This window comes from Herpailurus yagouaroundi, unplaced genomic scaffold (genome assembly GCF_014898765.1).
Source record: "Herpailurus yagouaroundi ecotype Mexico unplaced genomic scaffold, PumYag 187, whole genome shotgun sequence".
Lineage (NCBI taxonomy): Eukaryota > Metazoa > Chordata > Mammalia > Carnivora > Felidae > Herpailurus > Herpailurus yagouaroundi.
In genome coordinates, this window is record NW_024412418.1 from 20,455,420 (window position 1) to 20,476,880 (window position 21,461).

Sequence of the window (21,461 nt, forward strand, 5' to 3'; positions counted from 1 at the left end):
ATACATTGTAATGCACTAAGCCTATGACTTTTTTGCTTCTTCCTACTCTGAGCTATCTTTCATGATATGTATTTTGGTTTCTGAGTAAATTCAATGAGGGACATGGCAATGAAAAACCTCATTAATCATGAGTAACAAAATGTAATCTTTTTCCAAAATACTGAAAAAAACAGGAGTCCAATTTATATTTACTAATGAAAATATTACCTGGTATATATCTAGTGAAATAATAGTGATGCTCTTATCTGACATGTTTGACTAATATTCTACAAATATTTTTAAAAATTTTTTAAGTTTGTTTATTATTCTGAGAGAGACAGAGACAGCACGAGTAGGGGAGGGGCAGCAAGAGAGGGAAAGAGAGCATCCCAAGCAGGCTCCATGCTGCCAGCACAGAACCTGATGTGGTGCTCGAACACATGAAGGTGTGAGATCGTGACCTGAGCTAAAACCAAGAGTCAGATACCTACTGACTAAGCCACCCAGGTGCCCCTACAAATATTTTTTTGAACATTTGCTATGTGATAAGCCCTACTTCAGGTGCTGGCTATACATCAGGGATTAATTGCTTACATTAAAAATGTATGATCAACTTTTATTATTTTGTTAAATGTCTAATAAGCACACTTGTTTACAATGTGCTAGATACTAGAGAGGCACACAGATAAAAACACATTCAATGCCCTTAAAATGCTCAAATTATAACAAGGACACATGTACAAAACCAGAGAAGTTTAATGAAATGAGAGCATAAAGATGAAGCTATAAATCCTGAAGAAAGATAGATCAAAGAAAACTTCTTAGAACCTCTTCTTAGAAGAGGTGAGACTCAGTTGAAAAGAAAGAGAGAGAGCCCACCAAAAGGGAGGGAAAAGCCATGGTCAAGTTTGGAGTCAGAAAAGTGCATGGTGTGTGCCAATGGCTTATTCACAGCTCCCTACACTTCTGCAAAGGGAGATTATCTCAAAATCTTTTATTGCAGTGGTTCTAAACTGGGGTTGATTTTGACCCTTGGAGAAGATTGGGTAATGTCTAGAGATATTTTTGGTGGTTTCAACTAGGAAGGTCCTACTGGCATCCAATGGGCAGAGGCCAGGGATGCTACTAAATATTCCATAATACACAGGACAGCCATTATCACAAAGAACAAAGAGATGTCAATACTTACCAAGGTTGAAAAACCTTATTCAGACACAAATATTTGTAAACAAATCACAATATTTTTTTTCTTTTTCTAAAAATTACTTATTTTTTAAAATTTATATTATACCCAGTGCTCATCCGAACAAGTATCCTCCTTAATGCTCTTGCCCATTTCACTCATACCCCCACCCACAGCCCCTCCAGGAACTCTGTTTGTTCTCTATATGTAAGAGTCTCTTATGTTTTGTCCTCCTCCTTGTTTTTATATTATTTTTGCTCCCCTTCCCTTATGTTCATCTGTTTTGTATATTAAATTCCACATATGAGTTAAGTTGTATGATATTTGTCTTTATCTGAGTGACTAATTTCGCTTAGCATAATCCATCCACGTTGTTGCAAATGGCAAGATTTCATTCTTTTTGACTGCTAGGTAATATTCCATTGTATATATATACCATACCTTTTTTATCCATTCATCAGTTGAAGGACATTTGGGCTCTTTCCGTAATTTGGCTATTGTCAGTAGTGCTGCTATAAACATTGGGGTGCATGTGCCCCTTTCAAACAGCACACCTGTATCCTTGGGATAAATACCTAGTAGTGCAATTGCTGAGTCGTAGGGTAGTTTCATTTTTAATTTTTTGAGGAACCGCCATACTGTTTTCCAGAGTGACTGCACCAGTTTGCATTTCCACCAGCAGCACAAAAGGGTTCCTCGTTCTCCGCATCCTCGCCAATGTCTGTTGTTGCCTGATTTGTTAATTTTAGTCATTATGACAGGTGTGAGGTTATATCTCATTGTGGTTTTGATTTGTATTTCCCTGATGATGATTGATGTTTAACATTTTTTCGTCTGTTAGCCACAATCACAGTAGTTTTCATAAGGACATTTTGACCAAATTATAGGCACTGGGGGCAGCTGCTTTTTAGGTGGTCTTAAGGTGGAACTATGGTAGGATGTGGGAAAATAAGAAGTTGGGGAAATCTGGTCATTTTAAACTAATGGAATTCTTTTATTAATTTTTACAGTGCCATGGTTAAGACAGCAGGCTTTGAAATCATTAAGCCTAGGTCTGATCTCTGATTTACTTAAAAGATGTATCATAGAGATCTCTATGGTAGAGATGTAGTTGGTTAATTTCCCTAGGTTTCATTTTCCTTGTCTATAAAATGGAGATGATAATGTTACCTACCTCCTAAGATTGTGAAGATAAAACAAGTTTATGTACATAAAGCACTTAACACATTGTTCTGTATATGCTAAGTTCTTGATGAAAATCATGAGGAGAATAATAATGTCACCATTTACTGTGTTTCTTATTTACACTAAGTGTTTTATCTGTATAAATTATTTCCATCCATACAACAAATAAGGGAATTACTATTACTGTTCTCATTTCTCAGATAAGAAAACTAAGGTAGGGGTGCCTGGGTGGCTCAGTCTTTTGAGTGTCCAACTCTTGATTTCGACTCAGGTCATAATCCCAAGATTGTGGGATTGAGCCCCATGTTGGGCTTTGCACTGACTGTGGAGCCTACTTAAGATTCTCTCTGTCTCTCTCTCTCTTTCTCCCTCTGCCCCTCTCCCCTTTCTCTTTCTCTTTTTTTCTCTCTCTCTCTCTAAAAAAAGTAAAGAAAAAAATTAAAGCAAATAAGATTGATTTTTTTCAAAGATTATGTTAAGATTCAAATCTAGGGAGTTTAGCTGCAGAACCCATGCTCTTAACTACTAGAGAAGCTGTTTATCTAATATATTGTTAATACATTTTAGTCATCATTAGTACTATTTTATTAGACTGTTTTGCAGGTTGGTTTAAACATCTTTACTTGTATAAAAATTTTTATATATTTCTAATAATCTTTCCATGTTTATCAGTATCAACAAAAATCTGGAAAATAGGAGGAATACCTTTAAAAAACTGTATATTTTTATGTTATAAATGATATTTTCAAATTTAGTTTAAAATGTACTGTATTATGTGCTTTTCCTACATCCATCAAGAGTTCTTTCAGAAAACTGATTTGAAACTTCAGAAATGTGATCTCTTGTTATTTTAGACTATTTTTAAGTGAGTAAAGTGTCCTTCCATGTTTGCAGGTAATAGAATTATAAATATATTTCTTTGATCAGAATAAGTTACATTGGAATAAAGGGTAGCCTTATTCACTGATTCATGCAGCACTTACTGAACACCTGCTCCATGCACTAGGTCGGCAGTGTATAGTTAGCTAAGGAAGCACACAATGATAATGATGGTACGGTGGGATTGCCAGTGGTAGACATCTGTACAAGGGAAGGGTGTCCAAGCTGGAAAAGGGTTTTTAAGAGAGATGACCTCCCCCCCCCCAAATTAGTCTTGAGGAATATGTAAGCAATTACTTTAAATATACTTTGAGTTATTCCAGTTCACTCCACTCCTAAACCTTCATTTGGCAAGCAGTTCTCCTTGGCAGGTTTCTTCTTTTCCTGAAGAAATTCTGTACCATTGTTGTCATCGATGAGCATCAAGGTGGTAGATCTGTCATATTTAAGTTCATAATGGGGGTGCCTGGGTGGCTCAGTCGGTTGAGTGTCTGACTTCAGCTCAGGTCATGATCTCACAGTTTGTGGGGTCGGGCCCCACATCCAGGCTCTGTTCTGACAACTCAGAGCTTGGAGCCTGCTTCACATTCTGTGTCTCCCTCTCTCTCTACTCCTCCCCCACTCATGCTCTGTCTCTGTCGCTCAAAAATAAATAAACGTTAAAAAAAAATTAAGTTCATACTGGAAAGCTATAAGGAATAAAAATGGTAGGTGTATACACACAGGCAATAAAATTGATTTTGCATAATTAGTATGTTAAAAAAGTGACATAAAATTAAATTTCTACCAATTAAACATTTAAATCCACAGAAATGTTAACATTTAGTAATTGTGCCATGTGCAGTCAACTTATATATACCCTAATAATGAATATAGACTTGATTCCTACCTTCAAAGAGGTTAAGTATGGAAACAGAAACAGGATATGTATTTGTAAAATATTCACATAATTTCAGATGGCTTATGCTCTTTCCTTAGTATGTAATACAGCACCTAAAATGTGGTATGTTCTCAAACATTACTGAATGAATGAATACATGAATGAGTGTGCTGTAAGGAATCAGAGAGATGACAGACTGTTATGGACTGGAGCATTAAAGGAAGATCTTAAACTGGATCTTGAGAAGGACTTGAGTCTGAATAGATGAAGAATGAACTTAAAAATGCCCTTGGTGTGGTGCTTGGGTGGCTCAGTCAGTAAAGTGTCTGACTCGAGTTCAGCTCAGGTCATGGTCTTGTGGTTCGTGAGTTCAAGCCCTTCATTGAGCTCTGTGTTGACAGTGCAGAGCCTGCTTGGGATTCTCTCTCTCTCTCTCTCTCTCTCTCCCTCTCTTCCTCTCTGCCCCTCCTCCACTCTTGCTCGTTCACTCTCTCTCTGTCAAAATAAATAAGCTTTTTTTTTTTTTATTTTTTTTACTTGTGCCCTTGATGTAATTAAAAGACAATGAGCGGATTGGCTTAGGTAAAATAGTGCTTTAAGCCACGGTAAGATAAAACCTGAAAATTTGGATAGTGTCAGGTTGTCAGTAAACTCTTCTGTTAGACATAAGTTTAAAGGAAGGAGCATATTTCTTGCACAGGGTCTGACACATAGGAAGGTTTAATAAATATTTCCTCATACCTGACAGACAGATTGGGTGAGTGACTAGTGGAAAACTTCAAAAGCTAGCTCCAAGAAGTTTCTCTTCAGGCAATGATAAAATTGATGTTTTAGGAAAATTGATCTATAATTGGAGTATAGGATGTCAGATATAAAGAAGGAAAATAAAATATGGTTAGGAAGTTCTTGTAGATGATAGAAGACTGAGAGAGAAATGGACAAGTGGGTCTGGCTGGGAATAGAAAGGAATGATAGTTTTAAGAGTTACTGTGTGTATAAACACAATTTCATTGTCCATTCATCAGTTGATGGACATTTAGGCTCTTTCCACAATTTGGCTATTGTTGAAAGTGCTGCTATAAACATTGGGGTACAAGTGCCACTAGGCATCAGCACTCCTGTACCCCTTGGGTAAATTCCTAGCAGTGCTATTGCTGGGTCGTAGGGTAGATCTATTTTTACTTTTTTGAGGAACCTCCACACTGTTTTCCAGAGGGGCTGCACCAGTTTGCATTCCCACCAACAGTGCAAGAGGGTTCCTGTTTCTCCACATCCTCTCCAGCATCTATAGTCTCCTGATTTGTTCATTTTAGCCACTCTGACTGGCATGAGGTGATATCTCAGTGTGGTTTTGATTTGTATTTCCCTGATGAGGAGTGACATTGAGCATCTTTTCATGTGCCTGTATATATACAATGGAATACTACTTGGCAATGAGAAAAAATGAAATATGGCCTTTTGTAGCAAAGTGGATGGAACTGGAGAGTATTATGCTAAGTGAAATAAGTCATACAGAGAAAGACAGATACCATATGTTTTCACTCTTATGTGGATCTTGAGAAACTTAACAGAAGACCATGGAGGAAGAGGAGGGGTAAAAAGTAAGAGAGGGAGGGAGGCAAACCATAAGAGGCTCTTAAAAATTGAGAATAAACTGAGGGTTGTTGGGGGGTGGGAGGGAGGGGAAAGTGGGTGATGGGCATTGAGGAGTTGGGATGAGTACTGGGTGTTGTATGGAAACCAATTTGACAATAAATTTCATATTAAAAAAAAAAAAGTTACCGTGAAGAAAGATAGCAGAGTTAGGTTTCTCTTCTTTGACTCTGTCTCAGGTCAGGTTCCCTCAAAGCAGAGCCTGAGATGGAGATTTATGTACAAGGGACTTAGTGAGGGAATACTCTCAGGTGAACCCTATAAAAGAGTGAGGGAAGCAACTAGAGTAGAGAAAGAAGTTCAGCCATGCCCTGTGTTCTGAAGGCTAGCCTCAATCTGGAGTGGGAAGCACAGCACAGAGTTGCCCCTCCTTAAGGCAAGGGGACTGGCCATTATGTCCCCTAGTCAGTCAGTCATTGGCTGTAGGCTGTACCTGTGGGTAGGATTAAGAGACCACCACATCACAGGCATTTCCTGGCTAGGCGGCTGGTTCCTTTCAGCCAAGGGCAGTTCTTCGGAGAAGGTTGCATTGGTGAGGTGTTAGAGGCCATGACTCACAGCAGCTGGAGTTTGGGCGCACTAGCCCGGTAAAAGGAATTTGGTTGGGGGGGACTACCAGTGTCATCTACTCTCTGCTATAGTCTGTTTTTCATAGGTGCCCTGCCAAGAACCTTCCAATAGCTTCCCTTTACATCCAGAATAAAATGCTCTTCCCCCAGACTTTCATGACTAACTTCTCATTGTTCAAACCTCACTACTCGGCAGTCACCTCTTTAGAGAGACCTTCCACTGTCTGTTTTTCCCCCAAGAGACTGTAATCTGCACAAGTTATTCTGTCCTGTTCCCAGCTATCACCCTGGTGCATTGATAAATGGGCACCCAATAAATGTAAATATCATTGAATGACTAAGCAATTGGTTGGAGAGAAACGATTGGGAGGTAAAGGTTTAAGATCTTCCTGAGATAATGGACAACTGTGAAAGAAGTGGAAACACTGACAGGACTAAGAGATGTGAAAGTATGTCCAACTTGTGGAAAGTTGTGAAATTTTGTTTAAGGTAACAGAAGAAAATGTATGGTAGAGTCAAATAGTGTAGTGATTAGGAGTAGTTTCTAGAACTGAGTTCATATCCTGCTGCCACCACCTGCCAGCTGCAAGATCTTGCTCAAGTTACTTAACTTCTCTGTGCCTCAGTTTCCTCACCTGTAAATGAGGATAATTATATTTTCTACCTCATAAACTTGTTGAGAGGACATCATGAGCTAGTGTTTATAAATCATATAAAACAGGGTCTGGATAACAGTCAGCCTGGTTTGAGTGGAATTTAAAGAGCGTACAAGGAGGAGAGAAGCCAGGCTGGGACTCGGGTGAGATGAGTGATGCACCTGCGTGACAAAATTTAAGGAGGCATTTACTGAGGGTTGTACACTTGCACAACTGAGCATGCTTCTTTCAGTTTTGCATTCTTGGCCCTTCACTTGTCTCACCCTCATCCTGGTGTTGGTCATCAAAGGGGAAAATACTTTATTGGTAAGATTTTTTATTTTTTTTTAATTTAATTTATTTTTTAAATTTACATCCAAGTTAGTTAGCATATAGTGCAACAGTGGTTTCAGGAGTAGATTCCTTAATGCCCCTTACCCATTTAGCCCATCCCCACTCCCACAATGTTATGCAACCACCGTTTCTATCTAGTTTTAAAACATTTCCATCATTCCAAGATAAAACTTCTAAATTTTATTTTAATGTTTTATTTATTTTTGAGAGAGAGAGAGAGAGAGGCAGAGTACAAGTGGGGCAGGGGCAGAGAGAGAGGGAGAACCAGAATCTGAAGCAGGCTTCTGAATCTGAGCTGTCAGCAAGAGCCCCACGTGGGGCTCGAACTCGTGAACCATGAGATCATGACCTGAGCTGAAAGTCAGAAGCTTAACCAAATGAGCCACCTAGGTGCCCCATAAAACGTCTTACCTATTAAATTTTTCTCCATTCCCCCCTCCTCCCACCCCTGCAATTATTAGGCTGCATTTTTTTTCTATGGATTTACCTGTTCTAGATATTTCATATGATGGAATTACATAGTATGTTGCCTTTTATGTCTAGCTTCTTTCACTTATAATGTTTTGAGGTTCATCCACATTGTAGCGAATATCAGTACTTCATTCCTTTAGTTGCTGAATAATATTCCATTGTATGTATATACTACATTTTATTTATCGATTCATCCATTGGTAGATATTTGGTTTACACCTTTTGGCTATTGTGAATAGTGTTGCTATGAACATGCATGTACATGTATTTATTTGAGTACCTGTTTTCAGTTCTTTGGGGCATATATGAACTCCTTAATGTCTAGCTTATTTTTCTAATTCTAATTCCTATCAATTTCATATTATAATAATTTCTTTAAAATTATTTTTCCTCTTCTTAAAGGCTTACTCATATCTATAATCTTAGTTTATTCTGAAAGTTTTGCTCACATTTCTACCCACTGTGTGTATATATGTGTGTGTGTGTGTGTGTGTGAGCGCGTGCACGTGCTCACATGTATATGTGTATGAGAGAAAAAGAGAAACACAGTATTTTGTTGTTTTTTTAACATTTAATGTAAACATTCTGGGACTTGAAGGTCCCAGAACCAGTGGCTTGTGTTTCATATCAATATTTGCAGATTTTATGTAAAGCACCATTTCTAGGTCAACGAGGCCATGGTTCTTTCAAGGTAAGTGCTAACAGACAAGAGTTGTTTAGAAATTTGGGCAAACAAATCCAACTATTTTCAATTGTATGCAAATACAATTTTATTTCTCTCATTAGGACAAATAAAGAACAGATGAGGGAGGGATCATTGTAATTATAAAATCACATACATTTAATAACTTATATGAAAAGAAAATATCTAAAATAAATTGAATGCAACAAATAAAAAATAACACAGGTATAAATTATTTATTTATGAAATGAAACCATTTGCAAAGGAGGCATGCTGAGAGCAACTTATCCTCACATTCTCAGAGTCATGCATAATCGTTTAGTTGCACTCCCATTAATATGAGTGGGAGTTTTGAAACTTAAATTCCTAAACACATCTTTGAAAAGGAAAGGTCAAAGTAAACAGCTAATGCAGAGCTGGTTTTCATTATTAGTGAAATATTTTGAATCTCTCACCAATGATGTCTCAGAAGTCACCTTCTTTCTAGTCACAGGAGAAGAATTATGTATAAGGTTACTATTTGGAGGTCATCATCTTTAAAAATCACATGGATAATAAATCATACTAAGGAGAAAATAAAGCATTTCCCAACCCTAAAGAACACAGAAGTTTAGGACCCATATTGCTTTATGGTAAGCAAAGGACCTTGGAACTTTCAGTGGACCCTTTCAGCCCAGAGCCTCTGATCAGTGATAGAGGCATGCTAAGGTGAATTTTAATTAGGACTAAATTGTGGTATTACTCTTTCATACCCTGAACATCTGTTCCCTTCAGAAATGATGATTTATGCAGGCTATCAGAGCAGACAGCTTGCTACAGCTTATGTCACGGTTAGTGGGAAGCTGGTGGTAGCATTTCAGAAAACCAGTGTCTAAATGGTGACTGGCCAGTGTATATGATATAGGTAAGAGGGGGAGGGGAAACATGGTGTGTCCATTTCTAGTTTTGAAGCCAAATACTGACTTGACTTAAAAAAAATTCTCTTCTAGACCATCTGTTGTTAATGAAGAAAGTAAGTTGGACAATGAATGGCCTGATGTTTCCTACTGATGTCAAAAGACAGAAAACCAAGCCTGTTCTTTCTGTTAGAATGAAGAAACTCACTGAGAAGACCTCAGTCCGAATTCTGTTCTTTAAGAATGGCCTGGGGCAAGATGGGCATGAGATCACAGTGGGAAAGGAAACAGTGAAAAAGGTAATTTTGTATTAAATATTAAAGTATAAATTAAATTTCAAAGTTTTCATGGCTTTTGAAATGTGTTGGTATTTTCTTTTAAACATCAATATCAACTAATAAACTGAAATCTTAAGAAGGTATTAATAGAATGCAAAAATTTAGCTGCTTAGAAGCATGCTTATTTTACTAACGTAAATTACCTTAGTAAAGCAACAAGATTTCTTTGGCTAACCTATACTTGGGCATTTACCTAGGTAAAAGTTATGTTTACACTTAGGGAAACACTCTAGTTGGTTACAATATTTTGTAGAATATTTAGATTGAAGCCAATCTAATGTAGCTTCAAATCTCAAATCTATTCCTTTTTGCTTAAAATAAGACCTAGAAGTACCCCCGGCTTCTTGAATGAGTAAGTAAAGTCCAATATAACTAAAATTCCATTTAAAAGTATCCATATGCATTTTTAAGCAAATCTAGGTGGGTCTAAGAAAAATCATGTAACAGTCCAGCAAACCTTCAGAAACAACTTTTGTCATATAAATGCATGTTTTTAAAAGGGTGCTTGTATTTCCCAGATCATCTTTGATCTGACAAAACTATGGAAGAACTAATGGGAGTTTGAAGAAAAAAATTTTTTTTACAGATAAGGATTTTTCAACCAATCTAAAGCATCCTTATAATAACAACTAAAATTTATTAAATATGTATTAGAGAGCTGGTGAAACATAACCAAACTGTCTAGGTTTTAATCCTGGCTCTGTCACTGAATCAATGACTTTGGACACCTTACCTTCTCTGAGCCTCAATTTCTTTATTTAAAAAATGGGGATAATAATAGCACCTACTTCAGAGAAGTGATATAAAGATTCAATATGATATTATGCATGGAGTGCAATGGCCCATACCCAGAAATTTCTCAATAAATATATGTTATTCTTATCTTTAGGACTCATATATATATACATCTAATTATTTCTCTTACTAAAGGGAGGCATTTGTTATGAAATCAAGATAGGTATAAATCATTTTGTTAGTATTTTCAGAATGACCCTTGCTTGAAGTAGGTGAAGAGTTCACTAGATTTTGGAAATTGTTCTTATTGAGATATCTATTTCATCATCTTCTTATTTTACAACCACAATCCTGAGGATCTAGGAAACCAGGTTTTATTTCCTTCTTATCTTCAGATTTGGATTATGAGTAAAACAAGGGATATTACACACCAGAACAAATTGCTAAGGCAACTTGTACCATCTTCCCTGGAGATTTTGAAAACTAGAGAAGATGGACATATCTCTGGGAGTGTTAAAATGCAGTCATTCTTGGGGATAGAAGCTAGATTAGACAGCTTCTTGAGTTCACTTCAGTTCAATCTTTGTAATTCTACACCTTGGTGGTAAAATGGGGGTAATAGTCACTCTTAAAGATTACATGTTCTTAGATGAAAGGTGAGTATAAATAAAAGTGTCACTGCTCTTTTGCTTTTGACTCTAGAGAGCAATTTATTTAAAACTGGATGATCAAGCAATTCTTTAGCTTATTTTTTAAGCTTTATTTAGTTTAAATTTTATAAATTGTAAGGAATTTTCACAATTTATAAAACTCAGGACATGATTCAGTAATAAGTGTGTTTGTAAATATTTGATTAAATATCACTTTTAATATAGCATAAGGAATATAGTCAATAATAATGTAATAACTTTGTGTGGTAACAGATGGAGACGACATTTATTATGGTGAGTACTACATAATGTATAGAACTGTCAAATCACCTGAAACTAATATAAACATTTTATGTCAACTATACTTCAAATAAAAAATACTAAATAAATAAATACTATTGATAAGAACAAGGTAAAGGATAGGCAGCAACAGAATCCCAGCCTTGAATATCAATAGAATTTTTTGGAGGGGAAAAATAAGACTAGCTAATTATTTTGTAAATAAAATTTAAATTTTGAAAGTTATATTGATAATCACAAGATAATGCCATACCAAGTCAATAATAGGAATAAAAAAGTGACATGGTCATAGGTGAAACCCAAATTATTTTCTCTTTTATGATAAAATATTAGGAATGTCAGGGATTAGTAGCTATTTTTAGATTATTAAAAAGTAATAAAAAACTAGAATAGGGTCTAAAAGACTCTATATGGTGAAGGCTGTTACAGTGGGATAAAGAGAAAATTACTGAAGATGGTAGTAAAGTAAGATAGTTAAGTCATAAAAGTCTTCTCTGAGCTCAGAATGGAACCATGGGAAAATGACTGTATTTAAATCTTAAGTGCAAAATCAGAAGGAAATCCACTTATGTATTTTAGGGGTTAAGTAATTAAGAAGTTTGAAATGAGGGCCAAAGTGATATATTTCTTCACTAAAATCTGGGATATTTGAGCTATGGCCCATCTCTTTGAAACTTGAATCAGACAATTTTAGAATTACTTGGTATGGTTTAATAATCACACAGAACTTGCTACTGTGAGGTATAGGTTAAATATATGTATCCAGGGGTTGAAAAAGGTATTAAGAAAAACTTGTGGGCACAAAATGCAAAGTTAATGGAAAATGAAAAATGTCTGTTCCAGATACATAACTTTTTTTTTTGCCAAATTAGTACTCTTTTATTTAATTTATTTTTTAAATTTTTATTTAATTTATTTTTTTTATTTACATACAAGTTAGTCAGCATATAATGCAACAATGATTTCAGGAGTAGATTCCTTAATGCCCCTTACCCATTTAGCCCATCCCCCTTCCCACAACCCCTCCAGTAACCCTCTGTTTGTTCTCCATACTTAAGAGTCTCTTATCTTTTGTCCCCCTTCCTGTTTTTATATTATTTTTGCTTCCCTTCCCTTATGTTCATCTGTTTTGTATCTTAAAGTCCCATATGAGTGAAATCGTATGATATTTGTCTTTCTCTGACTGACTAGTTTCACTTAGCATAGTACTGTCTAGTTCCATCCACGTAGTTGTGAATGGCAAAATTTCATTCTTTTTGATTGCCAAGTAATACTCCATTGTATGTATATGTGTATATATATATACACCACATCTTCTTTATCCATTCATCTATCAGTAGAAATTTGGGCTCTTTCCATAGTTTGGCTATTGTTGATAATGCTGCTATAAACATTGGGGTGCATGTGCCCCTTTCAAACAGCACACCTGTATCCCTTGGATAAATACCTAGTAGTGCAATTGCTGGTCATAGGGTAGTTCTATTTTTAATTTTTTGAGGAACCTCCATACTGTTTTCCAGAGTGACTGCACCAGTTTGCATTCCCACCAGCAGTGCAAAAGGGTTCCTCTTTCTCCACATCCTCACCAATATCTGTTGTTGCCTGAGTTGTTCATGTTAGCCATTCTGACAGGTGTGAGGTGGTATCTCATTGTGGTTTTGATTTGTATTTCCCTGATGATGAGTGATGCTGAGCCTTTTTTTCATGTGTCGGTTGGCCATCTGGATGTCTTCTTTGGAGAAGTGTCTATTCATGTCTTTTGCCCATTTCTTCACTGGATTATTTGATTTTTGGCTGTTAAGTTTGATAAGTTCTTTATAGATTTTGGATACTAACCCTTTATCTGATATGTCGTTTGCAAATATCTTCTCCCATTCTATCAGTTGCCTTTTGGTTTTGCTGATTGTTTCCTTCATTGTGCAGAAGCTTTTTATTTTGATGAGGTCCCAATAGTTCATTTTTGCTTTTGTTTCCCTTGCCTCTGGAGAGGTGTTGAGTAAGAAGTTGCTGTGGCCAAGATCAAAGAGGTTTTTGCCTGCTTTCTCCTTGAGGATTTTGATGGCTTCCTGTCTTACATTTAGGTCTTTCATCCATTTTGAGTTTATTTTTGTGTATAGTGCAAGAAAGTAGCCTGGGTTTATTCTTCTGCATGTCGCTGTCCAGTTTTCCCAGCACCACTTGCTGAAGAGACTGTCTTTATTCCATTGGATATTCTTTCCTCCTTTGTCAAAGATTAGTTGGCCATACATTTCTGGGTCCATTTCTGGGTTCTGTATTCTGTTCCATTGATCGGAGTGTCTGTTTTTTTGCCAGTTCCATATTGTCTTGATGATTATAGCTTTGTAATACAGCTTGAAGTCCGCAGATACGTAACTTTTTAAAGTTAACATTGTGGTGGATAAGTTTTATTTTCCCTCAGTTATCTCTTAGATTCATTGTCAGAGAAGTGGTATTAACTGTGTCAATTATTTTATTATCTAGGGTATCGTCTCCTTTGAGAAATCTTTATAGATTTCAAATTTCTTTATATTTTTTATTCCCAGCTAATAGTTTTTTATTTGTTTTTTTGCTTGGTTTTCTATGTACTGTCATAAACGGTATGAGATTGCAATGGTGGAGAAGACAGTGAAAAAGATAATGAGTGAATGAAAGAATGAAAAAGTGTCCTAATCCCTCGGTCAGTCCAGTTTGGATTGATTGTTCTCTATAACCTATACCCTGGGATCTTTCTTCACCTTCAACCTGGGCATTATCTTTCTACCTCTCCTCTGTTGGATCCCTCTTTCCTACTTTTGCATCTTTCTCTACCTTCATTTAGTTTATTATATACATATTCCAGATGGAGACATCAGATACTTATGGCAGACACAGGGCCTGCAGTGTTTATCAAAGTGTGCTACACAGAACACCTACATCCGAATTATCTAGACTATGTGTTAAAAACTCAAACTGGTGTCCCCCATTCCAAGCCTATTAAATTCAGAATCTCTTGAGTGTGGGGTCTGGGAATCTGAATTTCAACAAATATCTCCAAATGATTCCTAACCCCACTAAGTTTGAGAACTCCTGTTCTAGTATTCGAAAACTTCAAACTTACCAATTAATGGAAATCTTAATAGATTCTCTGTTTGTTTTCCTATACTTCTCATGTGGTTTAAGAGAAGGAAAATAATTTGTATGACAGAGAAAACAGGTTATGTGAAATTAGATCACTGGTTGCTGGATTAAAACTAGTGCAGGGAGTTAAGAAATCCGGAAGAGGAAAAATTCTGCAAGTTAGCAGGAAGGGAGTAGTGTGTGTGGCAACTCTGACTTAGAAAAAATTAGTATTCCCTTAACATTTGTATGTAAACATAATTCATTTTTGTGATTTTTCCTTGTTACTACCAAAAAACGACATAAATATTGAGAGAATATTTCATATATGACTATCAAGGTATAAATAAATAATGAACTTTATCAGATGCCCTTAAATCAGGAAAATCCAGACTTTTATGATGCTTACATGTGTTAATTGGAAAAATAACTCAGTAAGCCTAAACGAACAAACAAAATAAGACCTTAAGAAAATGTTCCAGTTTAATGAACTTAATTGTATGATTTAATTGAAAAAAATACAACATAATAGCATTATTATGGAATGTTCACACACAAATCAGTAACAGAGCAGGGATTTTTCCAATAGTGTGAGTAAAGGAATTTAGAGAACATTTTAAGAGATTTGTAAGGGAGCACCTGGAGTAACAAAATTTGATTAAGGATGTTTACCATGGATTCCGACAGGGGAAGTCATGCATAATTAGTATATTGGAAATTCTTTAAAGAGCTTTTTATGATGGATGAGGAAAAGCCCATTGATACTATTATTGTTTTAAAACTTAGTCTAGTGTTCATACTGGGTATTAATACTAGATTTTAAAATATGAAACAGAGTTTTTAAAATATGGAATTTGGTGCTATAGTTCATTTTGGAGGTGTGGATAGCCAATTTTGTTCTATTTGTCGCCAATTTTTTGGTTATACAATTGGATTATTTTAGAATATTATAAATAATTATTTTGTAGTGATAATCTTTTTTTCTTGAATAAAATCGTAAGTGGGGTGATGGGATGTGAATTTCCTCAGCTAAAATAAAAGCAAAACAGAATTTTCAGTTTACAGATTTACTTTACAGATGACACTTAAGGACAGATAATCCTTAACATTATGCTTTAACTCCCCTAAACAGTTAAGACATAAACATAATATTAAATCTGAAAAGATGGGGCACCTGGCCGGCTCAGTCAGAAGAGCATGTGACTTATGATCTTGAGGTTGTGAGTTTGAACCCCACATTGGGTGTAGAGCTTACTTCAATTAAAAACAATCTTTTTAAAAATCTGAAAAGGTAAAATTTATTTTTATTAATCTATTAAAATTACCTCATAGTTTTTATATTTACATTTTATATTTTAATACACTTTAATTGGCAAGCACATATAACAGTAGTGATTAAATCAGAGGATTTGTTAAATGAGTTTACATACAAAGATTTATTAGATTATCTTCTATACATATCTTCCCATTAAAGTACCTTTGGTGAACTTTATCTAATTTCTGGACATTAAGGTCACAGATTTTATGAGATAATCTAATTAAGCAACTCAGAAAACTTAGACTTAGAACAGTTGTCTGTCCTATCCAAAGTGGATCAGCTGGAATAGCTAGGACTGGAGCCCATTTTCTGAGTTCTAGAACAGTATTTTTTTCGTTATGGGGAAATGCCACAAATATTGTTTTTATTACATTTTAATTCCTGTGTGTCCTCACTTAAAGATGAGTTAACATAACCATGAAAATAACATGAAACATCTGTTTGTAATCATAACAGAATAACTAGTATCAGACTAGCCATCCCATTTTAAACAACTTGAATTGGACAAAATATATGAAACAATAATTTTTAGACATGAGATAATGAGGAGTCAAGATTGAGAGAAGAAAAGTTGAAGTGAGTCCTACAATTGACCCCATCTTTATACCTGGAGGTATTTTTTGGACCTGTGGTATAGGGAAAGATAATCCAAGAAAACACAGTATTCTCCCCAAGCTGGGGAGAAAGACAAGAAAGTTGTAAGAGGTAGAAATATCAGGAATTTTCCCTGAAATGCCATAAATGAGGAAGCTATTTAGGTAATAGTCCCTATGGGTCCCTTTGTGTCTTTGACTAGGTATTAAGTTGTTTATGTACGAAGTGAACTCTACAAGGTTTGGCATAAACAACTAACTACTAGGGAAAAAACAACTAATGGGGATGTGAAAAGGAAATAACTATGGAAGTATGCACAGGGTGGGGATACAATTGTGTTTTGATCTGTCAGAGGAGAGAGATTTTGTTGAACATATGGAAAATTCACAAAGATCCCTGAAAAGGTAATCATTATCCAGGAGAAGAGTCAATCAATAGAAATAGACTTCCCAGAGTTAATAGTAAAGGACATCCCAAAAGCTAGTATAAATATGTCAAGGAATTAAAGAAAAAATATGAATATAATATGAAGAGAAATGGAAACTAAAAATAGAATCAATGGAAGTTCTAGAATATCTTAAATGGAAAAAAAAACCCCACTGGATGGGTTTTACACCAGATTAGACATTCGAGAAGAAAATATCAGTGAACTTCATGACAGTGTAATGAAAACTGTGCAAACTAAGTCTACTATAGAGAAGGAAAAGGAAAAGACTGAAAAAAGGACAGTGTCAGTAATTTGTGGGTTAATATCAAGCAGTCTTATAGATATATAATTGGAGCCTTAGAAAGACTGGGGGGAAGGAGAATATATTTGAAGAAATAATGGCCAGAATTTTTTCTGAGTTCCTGAAAAATGTCAAACACAGATCTAAGAAGCTCAATGAAAGCCCAGGAGATGCAAAGGAATTAGAATAGTCAAATTTAGAAGAGTTATACTACTTGACTTTAGCATTTAGTATAAAGTAATCAAGATATAATGATTTTGGCGGGGCATCTGGGTGGCTCAGTCGATTGAGTGTCCGACTTTGGCTTAGGTCATGATCTTGCAGTGTATGAGTTCAACCCCACATAGGGCTCTCTGCTGTCAAAGCAGAGCCTGCTTCAGATCCTCTGTCCCCATCTCATTTTCCCTCCCCCACTTTGGCTCTCTCAAAACTAAATAAACATTGAAAAACAAAGATATAATGCTTTTGGATACAGATAAGGATAAACATAAAAAGCAATGGAAGGAAACGGACCCACACATAGAGGCAAATTATTTTTGATAATTCATTGGGGAAAAGACAGTCTTTTTTTTTTTTTTTTGAAAAGACGTCTTTTTAACAAATATTGCTGAAAATTAGTTATCTGTGTTAAAAATTATCTTGATCCATACCTCATACTATCACAAAACTTAATTTAAATATTGATCAGAGATCTAATCATCAAAATTAAAACTAACAGTTCTAGGAGGAAATCCTCACAATTTGAGGGTAGGCAAAGACTTCTTAGATGGGACTAAAAACATATGAACTAAAAAATAAAAAAGATGAAATGTGCCTTATCCAAACAAACACACAAAAAAAGAAAACTTCTCTTCAAAAGACAACATTAATAAAAAGTCTAGCCAGGGATTGGGATAAAATAATCAGAAAACACACATCTGACAAAAACAGAACAAAATTTGTATTCATAATATATCAAGATCTCTGACAACTCAATAGAAGACCAACAACACAATTAAAAAAATACACTTTACTGAAAAAAAAAAACCCATAGCAATCAACCATAAGAACATGAAAAGATGTTCAACAGTAGTCATCAAAGAAATACAAATTAAATGCAGAATTAGGTTCCACTATGCACACATTAGAATGGCTAAAATTTTAAAAAGACTGGTAATAATACTAAGTGTTGGTGAGTATGTGGAGTAACTGAAAGTCTCACATAATAGCAAATGAGAATGTAAAATGATACAGCCACTTTGCAAGCCAGTTTGGCACTTTCTCATAAAGTTAAACATATACTTACCACACAATCTAGCAATCTCCTTTCTAGATATTTACCTAGTAGAAATAATGTTTATCAACGCAAAGAATTCTGGTGAATGTTCAGTGTAGCTTTATTCATAAAAGCCCCAGCTAGAAACTATGGAGAAGTCCATCAACAAATGATTGGACAGTCTTTTGCCTGTTGGCTGGGGCCTGTCGTACACTGCTTCAGGGAGGGGCTCCACTGCAGCCATGGTCTTGTTGCTTTTCTGGGCACCACTCCCTCCACCCCACTCTGCCTGCCTGACATGATGTGCTATCGCACCAATTCCTCCCCGGCTCTTGTGCGCTGTTCTGAGCCGCATCACTCTTTAGATCAGAAAGCTGGTGGGCACTATGGAGAAGAAATAAAACAATAAAAAAATAGAGGAGGTGCTGGATGAGGGGGAAGAGAAATATGTGGTGGAAAAAGTTCTTGACGGTTGAATGACAAAGGGCGAAGTGAAGTATCTTCTAAAGTGGAAGGAGTTCTCAGATAACATGTGGGAGCCAGAAGAGAGCCTGGATTGCCCTGATCTCATTGCCAAGTTTCTACAGTCACAGAAAACAGCACTTGAGATGGATGAACCAGAGGGAGGCAAGCTCAAAGCTGACTCTGATTCTGAAGATAAGGGAGAGGAGAGCAAACCAAAGAAAAAGAAGAGTTAGAAAAGCCACAGATTATTAGATCTACAGACTCGTGGAGAACTCATGTTCCTGATGAAATGGAAAAATGCTGCTGAGGCTGACCTAGTCCCTGCCAAGGAAGCCAATATCAAGTGCCCACCAGGTGGTCATATCCTTCAATGAGGAAAGGCTGATGTGGCATTCTTACCTCTCAGAGAACAATTACCAAAAAGATGACAAGAATTAACTCTCCTGAGTACTAGTGCTCCTGGCACGTCTGACTGTGGGTTTCAAGTTAGAAGGGAAGGAGTTATACTTGTCTTGGCACCAGAGTTGGTTTGAGAAGACGTCCTTTGTAGAGTCAGTAGTACCATTTCTGTGCCCTACAGCAGCCCAAGTGCTTTAAAGCCTTTCCATGCTGTGTAGTTTGCACACCCATCCCAGGAAGGGAAAGGGGGAGAAATGTTGCAAGGCAGCCCATTATGTACTTTTCTGAGAAAGGCAAAGGGCCTTCCATGAAGAACAAAGCTTACAGAGTGGGTGTGTGGGAGAGCAAAAGATAGGGTAGATCTCCAAAGTACATCTATCTCCACAATCCACAACCTTCTTCCCAATACTGTTAACTCTGCATTTTTACAGTGTAGCATATGTATAGTTTTTGGCTGTTACTAGTGTATTATTTGGGGCTGTTACTAGTGTATTATTTGGGGTTGGGAAGGAACAGAGATGGGTAGGATTTTTTTTGTTAAAATTTGAGATCTGACTGGGGAAATGGTAAAACAATGAAAAGAATAAACCAGCAGTGATTTGGTTCTGTGTCCAGAATATTTTATCTTTTCAAAAATGTCATTGGCAACCTAAATGAGGACTATGAGAAACTGTTTAAAAGCTGTGAATGCTGGAAATTTATAAGCCAAGGTATTCCCTTCTTGAGCTTAATGCTGTTCCCAACAAAGTACTAAACCAGTTAATAAATTACCAAAGCTGCCATTTGGGGAATGGAAATTGGTTGAGGAGGGAAAGTCTTATTGGAGCATATACATAGGCAGATCGTTCTGTCTTAGGGGTGTAAATTTTTGAAATTGATAAGAAACCCTTTCTTTTCCAATTATGAAATGTTAAACATCAGTTTGTCAATCCAAGCCACTGGCTGAAGAATTTGGAGAGGGGAAGACGGTGCTATAGAAGGTGGAAGAGTAGGGAAAGACAAAGGCCCATGCTCCAAGGTTGGAAACTTCTTGGGGCCTGTTATTTGAACTTTGACTTCTGAAATCAACAGGATTCAGTCACTGACAGTACAAGTTCATCAGATCACTTGAAGAGTTGAATGATTTCAAAAGCCCTGGTCTCAGGAGAAGATTAAACTTTCATACTGCCCCTACAGCATCCCAAGTGCTTTAAAGCCTTTCCATGCTGTGTAGCTTGCACACCCATCCCAGGACGGGAAAGGGGAGAAATGTTGCAAGGCAGCCTATTCTGTACTTTTCTGAGAAAGGCAAACGGCCTTCCATGAAGGATAAAACTTGCAGAATGAGAGCAAAAGATATTGTAGATCTCCAAAGTACATCTGTCTCCACAATCCACAACCTTCTTCCCAATAGTGTTAACTCTGCATTTTTACAGTGTAGCATGTACCAGGGGCAGTGGTTCACTTCGAAACACAAAACAAAACCAATTTTTTTATTCTAATAATTAATACCCAAAATGCTGTCTTCAATCATGAGATCCATCAGTTCTCCACGCCTAGACCTGCATCTAGAACTCCACTGTGAAATCTTGTTTTTAAACTTTATTTATTTTGAGAGAAGATGTGTGTGTGCATGCACACAGAGGAGGGACAGAGAGAGAGGGAGAGAGAATCTCAAGCAGGCCTCACATTGTCAGCGCAGAGCCCAACCCATGGCTCAAACCCATGAACCCAAAGGTTATGACCTGAACGGAAATCGAGAGTCAGACGCCTAACTGACCAAGCCACCCAGGCATCCCAAGAATTTCCATTGTAAAATCTTTTTAGGCATGTGTTAAATTTCTGTGAAAACTTTAATATAACTTCATACACATTGTCAGTTTTTGTCTTAATAAAACTATAGAATTACAATTCTTAAAAAAACAAATAAAAAATAAATGAGTGTGTGAGAAAATTGTGATATATCCATACCAAAGAATATTGTTCAGCAATAATAAGGAGCAAATATTGTGGTAAGTGAAAGAAGCCAGATACAAAATAATACTTGCTATATGATTTCATTTGTGTGAAATTGTAGGAAAAAAACCCTATTCTCTACTGACACAGGGATCAGTGGTTTCCTGGGACAAAGGGTACTGAATTGTGATTGGGAAAAATCATGAGGAATTTTGGAGAGTAAAGGAAGTATTCTATATTTTGATTGTAGTGGTGATTACACAGATATATTTTTTTCTACCT

The 21,461-nt window shown here is 36.3% G+C and overlaps 1 protein-coding gene and 1 pseudogene across 2 annotated transcripts in view; both read left to right on the forward strand.

Moving 5' to 3' along the window:
* Positions 1-21,461, forward strand: part of DCDC1 (doublecortin domain containing 1) — a 497,179-nt gene that overhangs the window by 62,449 nt on the left and 413,269 nt on the right. For both annotated transcript variants that reach the window (XM_040495539.1, XM_040495540.1), the window contains one exon: positions 9,460-9,665. In XM_040495539.1, the coding sequence (XP_040351473.1) occupies positions 9,460-9,665 (206 nt within the window). The remainder of the gene's footprint in view (positions 1-9,459; positions 9,666-21,461) is intronic.
* LOC121043608 (chromobox protein homolog 1-like) lies at positions 18,767-19,424 on the forward strand (annotated as a pseudogene).